This window comes from Myotis brandtii, unplaced genomic scaffold (assembly GCF_000412655.1).
Source record: "Myotis brandtii unplaced genomic scaffold, ASM41265v1 scaffold547, whole genome shotgun sequence".
NCBI classification, from domain to species: domain Eukaryota; kingdom Metazoa; phylum Chordata; class Mammalia; order Chiroptera; family Vespertilionidae; genus Myotis; species Myotis brandtii.
Genome location: NW_005370024.1, coordinates 1,682,017 through 1,689,270, shown reverse-complemented (window position 1 = coordinate 1,689,270; position 7,254 = coordinate 1,682,017). Strand labels below are relative to the sequence as shown.

The 7,254-nt window shown below is 44.1% G+C and overlaps 1 protein-coding gene and 1 long non-coding RNA gene across 2 annotated transcripts in view; both read left to right on the top strand.

The window, feature by feature from the left end:
- The window catches only part of CC2D2A (coiled-coil and C2 domain containing 2A), an 88,070-nt gene that overhangs the window by 17,714 nt on the left and 63,102 nt on the right, over positions 1-7,254 (top strand). Inside the window, exons 7-8 of the mRNA XM_014549334.1 lie at positions 5,194-5,295; positions 6,018-6,191. Of these exons, the coding sequence (XP_014404820.1) occupies positions 5,194-5,295; positions 6,018-6,191 (276 nt within the window). The remainder of the gene's footprint in view (positions 1-5,193; positions 5,296-6,017; positions 6,192-7,254) is intronic.
- Positions 2-1,680, top strand: LOC102252833. The gene is made up of 3 exons (XR_314266.1): positions 2-69; positions 794-967; positions 1,524-1,680. It is a non-coding gene; the product is annotated as an uncharacterized LOC102252833 (long non-coding RNA).

Here is a 7,254-nt window from a genome sequence, read left to right as displayed (position 1 = left end):
GATGACTCCCAAAGTTATTCAAGAGTCAAGTTCCGTGACTGTGTCCGAAAAATCAAGTCTAAACCTCCGGTGAGAAATCCTGTCTTTAAATCGTGCTTGTTTTCAATCACACATACTTTAAATCATGGTTTTTTGTTAATTTCTATTTTCCAAAAATATCCAATGCGAGTTGACAATATACATGACCTGCCTTCTATTGCTGTGGAGAATGCAAGAAAAAAGTATGAGAAATAATTCCTACTTTCAAAATCCTAGAAGTTAGCTTGATTTGGGGCAGGGAAATGCATTAAAGTGCAGGAAAGACTATTTGTTCAGCTCTGACATTGCACCCGCTTTCAATATGGGGGAAAAGGGACACTAACTCAAGAAGAACCAAAGCCTTACTCCCCTTCCCCCCCCAAAAAAATGGTCTTTAAAAAAAAAGGCTAACAAATCTTGTATTGCTCATGATTAAATAAAACCATCTCAGCATTGGCCTAATAAAACAATGAATCCACTTTTTGGTATTTTAATAATCCTTTCTAAAGCTTTTACTGCTATTGATAATATATTTATGTGCTTGTGGGAGTGTAAATAAGAGCCCGTTTACAAATAATAACTCATTAAAGGTACTTATTAAAGGAGGCCACCAGCTGCCTGTTGCCCTTGTTACAGCTCATTACCAGTAGTCGCGGTTCAACAGAGGAGGTAATATGCCTGATGCCATTAGCATGGAGCCCACTCCCAGCGAACAGTACACAGCTTACTCCAGCTTATAAACCCTGACATTCTGTTGCTCTCTGCTTCTCCTCAGCTTCCGCCTGGCTTCCCTTCTGCCGAAGAAGCCTATAACTTCTTCACCTTCACCTTTGATCCCGAACCAGAGGAACTGGAGGAAAAACCAAAAGCAAAACATAGAGAGGGAGCCAATCAAGAGGAGGTGGAAGGAGAGGAGGAAGGGCCACCTGTTCAAGGAGTAAACAAAACGGTATTTAATATTTTGATGGTGATGATGATGATGGTAATGACAATGAGGACCACAATGATGATGAGGAGGATGAGGAGGATGAGGGTGATGATGTTAATAAGGAGGAGGAGGAGGAAGTGGATGACGATGATACCCTAGCCAGGAAGAAAGTGGCTGAAGGCAAAACTGCCACCGCCACACAGAACAGCTCATCCATGTCTTGGGTGAAAGAAAAGGGGTATTAGCTTCACATAACCTTCTGTAGCCTTTGATTTCACCCCGCAATTTGGGTAGTGAAGCACGTCTCTTCTGACTTCAGCCGGATCCGATTCTGACATTTGCCAAGTATAGGAAATAGTGAAAAACAAAGCAAACCTGCTTGGTAAATATGAAAGGCCATGTAGCTTTATGCTTTTGTTTAAATAAATAAACAAACAAACGAGCAAGCAAATAAATAAGTAGGTAATACTACTGTAGGTTGTGTTGTTTGGTGAGTTGAATACCATCGATTCTTTTTTTCTATATAAACTGGTCATCTTAGCATGATTTTCGTGGTCATTTTCTTAACGCCGTGCAGGATGAGGAAGAGCTGCTTGCTGGCAGAGATGCTGAGCACTTCCTATTGGGCTCACATCACGGGGCTGAAGATTTCGTGGCGGTGAGACCTGCCTATTATGAAAGCGTCCACATTCGGCTGCAGAAGGAGAAAGAACTCCTGTTCATACCCAGTAGGCTGACAGGTACTGGCTCTTTCTGTCTTCCCGCTCACCCTCCTTTTCCTTCAGTGACAGAAGGATGATGGTGTCTAAGTCATATTTTCATACTGAAAGTGGACTTAGTCTTCCTGGTGGGAGTTTTAGATCATCTAGAGGCCCTTTCACTCACTTTCACTGATCCCAGGTTCTAATCTGATTTCATAATCAAGAAATAGCTCCACACAAACACACACACAAAAAAAAATGTAAACATGGAAAAATATCCACTGAACAAGCCATTATGGACAGAATCACAGAAGATATCCCAGAATGCCATGGGAGCCCCTTCATCATATCAGTGACCATCCCTGGGAGCTCTGAGAGTCAGGGGGGCGGGATCCGCCCCGCGGGCCGTAGTTTGCCCATGGCTGTTCTAATCTGATTTCATAATCAAGAAATAGCTCCACACAAACACACCAAAAAAAATGTAGAACATGGAAAGATATCCACTGAGCAAGCCATTATGGACAGAATCACAGAAGATATCCCAGAATGCCATGGGAGCCCCTTCATCATATCAGTGACCATCCCTGGGAGCTCTGAGAGTCAGGCTGTGAAAAGGAACAACTGTGTTTCACCCTCTACTCACACTCAGTGCTTCTAGAACCGTCCTGTGACCAGATGTGTAGGTTTTTACTTACACCAACCAATCCTCCCATGCCAGCTAGGTGTCCTACGATTCAATCCTGCTCTACCTACCAGTGGTGAGTGCTGACCCCACACAGTAAGGGCTCAGTCCCACAAGACTACCCACTACTTCAGACAGCAATTGCCAAATAGCTTGTCCCCAGGCTACACACACTTTTACTCGACTTTGCTGCAAATCAGGGGTTCCCCTGATTCCCTCTTCAGGTTTTGTAACTAGATATAACAGCACATAGAACTCAGGGAAACACTTCTATTATTATATACCTCAACCCAGAAGGAATATCTAAAAAGTGGTCCATTTCCATCCTATGGAGCAAAGGGTAGCACACAAAAAACCCAGCTGCCCAGTGCTAAATACTGACAGGCTCACTCATCAGCTATATGACCTTGGACAAGTAACTTTCCACCTCTGTAAAATGGGGATATACCAGGCAAATGACCTTCCAGACGACCTTCTGGACGAAGCTGGGACTGCGAGGGCCGAGGCAAGCCATTGCGGCTGTGAGGGCCGAGCCTCTTGCACGAATTTCATGCATCAGGCCTTTGTATTGAGGATTCGAAGTGTTCACACATGTTACAGTGTTCCTAACAGTCCTGGCACACAGTAAGCCCTCTCTAAGTATGAGCTCGTGTTAGAGACTGTAGAGTTGGAGAGAAGAGCAGAAACCAGTTGAATACCTTCTGATTGATGCTCAGGTTTCACTTGTCCATGGGCCATGACTATGATATCCTAAAAAAGCTGGAGGTTCTGGAAGTACTAATATATTCCCTTGGTGTACGAGGTGCTTATTTCTCCTTGTGAATAGATCCTGACTCACATGTCTATTATATTCCCCATCCCCTAAAAACCATTCCATGGAGTTCAGACCAGATCTCAGATTCCTAATGGAAGATCTCGCCCATGAACATATTTCTTCATATATGTATATACCTCAACCCAGAAGGAATATCTAAAAAGTGGTTCATTTCCATCCTATGGAGCAAAGGGTATAGCACACAAAGAACCCAGCTGCCCAGTGGTAAATGCTGACAAGCTCACTCATCAGCTGTATGACCTTGGACATGTAACTTTCCACCTCTGTAAAATGGGGATATACCAGGACCTAATTCTTGGCATTGTATTGAGGATTCGAAGTGTTCACACATGTTACAGTGTTCCTAACAGTCCTGGCACACAGTAAGCCCTCTCTAAGTATGAGCTCGTGTTAGAGACTGTAGAGTTGGAGAGAAGAGCAGAAACCAGTTGAGAATACTTCGGTCAGTATCTAAATTCACCAACACAGACCTGTGCTTACTCTCATCTGCATTTCATTTCACTTTATTCTCAGTGACTTCTGATAAAACAAAGCTAAACACAAATCTCCAAGAACCTTTTAACATCAAGGTGGAAATAACACAGAACATTTGAATACTTGGGCTCCACTAAACAGGACCAAAATTTCTCTATTTGGAGACATGGGTCAGTGTCCCAGGTTACCCAGGATCTGATCCTTTGACACACTCTCCCTGGTGTCCAGCCAGCATCTATGGAGACTCATTCCTGCCAGATGTCCAATGGGCTCTGAACTCACAGTGGTGACAACAGCCCGCCCTTGAGGAGCCCTGGGGATTCAGACATGTTCACGGACAGTGGAAGTACAGGGTGGTTAAGCTCAGCGATGGCTGTTAGGTGGAGTAGCAGGGCTCTAGAAGGGGTGGGTTTCAAGAGAGATGAAGATAAGGTGGGAACAACACCTGGTCGTATTGAGGATTCGAAGTGTTCACACATGTTACAGTGTTTCTAACAGTCCTGGCACACAGTAAACCCTCTCTAAGTATGAGCTCATGTTAGAGGCTGTAGAATCAGAGAGAAAAGCAGAAACCAGTTGGGAGGGAAGAAAGAACACCCATAATGAGTGTTAGCACAGCTTCCAGCGGACAGGGTCCCAAGGCTCACGAGAAGGCCAGGCCCTGTGCCCTGAAGGGTATATGCCAGACTTATTTACATTCAGACATTACTGATACTTTTCTTCATAGGCTGTTTGGAAATGATCTCTTGGAAGGATATCTATTGATCTGAGAAGTGACTCTTTTCATTTTAAGGTTTATGGAATATAAAATCAGGATCTGATCCTTTGACACACTCTCCCTGGTGTCCAGCCAGCATCTATGGAGACTCATTCCTGCCAGATGTCCAATGGGCTCTGAACTCACAGTGGTGACAATAGCCTGCCCTTGAGGAGCCCTGGGGATTCAGACATGTTCACGGACAGTGGAGGTACAGGGTGGTTAAGCTCGGCAATGGCTGCTAGGTGGAGTAGCAGGGCTCTAGAAGGGGTGGGTTTGAAGAAAGATGAAGATAAAGTGGGAACAACACCTGGTCAGTTGGCTAGCAGAGGGAAGAAAGAACACCCATAATGAGTGTTAGCACAGTATAGATAGAAGGCTCCGCTTCCAGCGGACAGGGTCCCAAGGCTCACTCACGAGAAGGCCAGGCCCTGTGCCCTGAAGGGTATATGCCAGACTTATTTACATTCAGACATTACTGATACTTTTCTTCATAGGCTGTTTGGAAATGATCTCTTCTTGGAAGGATTATTGATCTGAGGAGAAGTAACACTTTTCATTTTAAGGTTTATGGAATATAAAATTTTAGATTTGTTTGGTCCTGAGAGAGACAGAGCCGAGTAAGACAATATTCAGCAACCTTAACCTTCAAATATATTTGACATTTAACAGCATTCCTCAGGAATGGTGATCTGCATTGATGGTCACAAGATATGCCTTGGGAGGGTTAATGGTTATTTTACAACGTTCTTAGTTATTTTATTTAAATGGTATATCTATCATTTTCGACTCATCCAGCCAGGGAGAGAGACCCAAAGGACTGTACAAGATGATGACTCCCAAAGTTATTCAAGAGTCAAGTTCCGTGACTGTGTCCGAAAAATCAAGTCTAAACCTCCGGTGAGAAATCCTGTCTTTAAATCGTGCTTGTTTTCAATCACACATACTTTAAATCATGGTTTTTTGTTAATTTCTATTTTCCAAAAATATCCAATGCGAGTTGACAATATACATGACCTGCCTTCTATTGCTGTGGAGAATGCAAGAAAAAAGTATGAGAAATAATTCCTACTTTCAAAATCCTAGAAGTTAGCTTGATTTGGGGCAGGGAAATGCATTAAAGTGCAGGAAAGACTATTTGTTCAGCTCTGACATTGCACCCGCTTTCAATATGGGGAAAAAGGGACACTAACTCAAGAAGAACCAAAGCCTTACTCCCCCTCCCCCCCAAAAAAATGGTCTTTAAAAAAAAAGGCTAACAAATCTTGTATTGCTCATGATTAAATAAAACCATCTCAGCATTGGCCTATAAAACAATGAATCCACTTTTTGGCATTTTAATCATCCTTTCTAAAGCTTTTACTGCTATTGATAATATATTTATGTGCTTGTGGGAGTGTAAATAAGAGCCCGTTTACAAAAAATAACTCATTAAAGGTACTTATTAAAGGAGGCCACCAACTGCCTGTTGCCCTTGTTACAGCTCATTACCAGTAGTCGCGGACCTTCAACAGAGGTAATATGCCTGATGCCATTAGCATGGAGCCCACTCCCAGGGAACAGTGCACAGCTCACTCCAGCTTATAAACCCTGACATTCTGTTGCTCTCTGCTTCTCCTCAGCTTCCGCCTGGCTTCCCTTCTGCCGAAGAAGCCTATAACTTCTTCACCTTCACCTTTGATCCCGAACCAGAGGAACTGGAGGAAAAACCAAAAGCAAAACATAGAGAGGGAGCCAATCAAGAGGAGGTGGAAGGAGAGGAGGAAGGGCCACCTGTTCAAGGAGTAAACAAAACGGTATTTAATATTTTGATGGTGATGATGATGATGGTAATGACAATGAGGACCACAATGATGATGAGGAGGATGAGGAGGATGAGGGTGATGATGTTAATAAGGAGGAGGAGGAGGAAGTGGATGACGATGATACCCTAGCCAGGAAGAAAGTGGCTGAAGGCAAAACTGCCACCGCCACACAGAACAGCTCATCCATGTCTTGGGTGAAAGAAAAGGGGTATTAGCTTCACATAACCTTCTGTAGCCTTTGATTTCACCCCGCAATTTGGGTAGTGAGGGCCTTGAATTAAATCTGTCCATCTTCTGTGGAGAAAGAAAAAACAGCAGAACAATGTGGCTTGCAGATTTTTCTTGCCCCCACAACCTTACAGGCAAGCAGCTTTTTGTGCTCCGTGCCACACCCAAGCTACAAGTCAGATTCCCTCATTGTGAGTGGTATGTGTTCGATAAAAGAGAGCATGCCTGTAAAAGTGTGTAAAGGACTTACCCGGCTGGTGTGGCTCAGTGGTTGAGTGTCAACCTATGAACCAGGAGGTCACAGTTCAATTCCCCAACAGGGCATACACCCGGGTTGTGGGCTCGAGATCCCCAGTGTGGGGCATGACCTCCTGGTTCACAGGTCGATGCTCAACCACTGAGCTGCACCGGCCGGACAAAACATGCCCTTTGAAGTCATCTGTACGTGAAGCCCTCTCCTGTAGTCCACGCTCTGGCCTGCCCAGACCTTTGTTCATATTTTCATACTGAAAGTGGACTTAGTCTTCCTGGTGGGAGTTTTAGATCATCTAGAGGCCCTTTCACTCACTTCCTTTTTCTGTCTTTGCTGCAGTTTTTCCCAGTCTTTGGTCTTTGCTCGTCACAAGCGGAGGTAGGGCAGAAGCAAGAAACATCCTTCCGTTTTTGAGGTGTTTGGCATTCTCTGTCTTCAAGTTATGCTGAGAGCTTAGTTACCAAGTAGATTTACTTTTTCCTCTTATTGTTTTGTATGTTTGGGGAGGAAATATTAGGAGGCTGGTAGCTGGGCAGCAGCAGTGTCTTCAGCTCCCTGCACGTCTCCACAGGA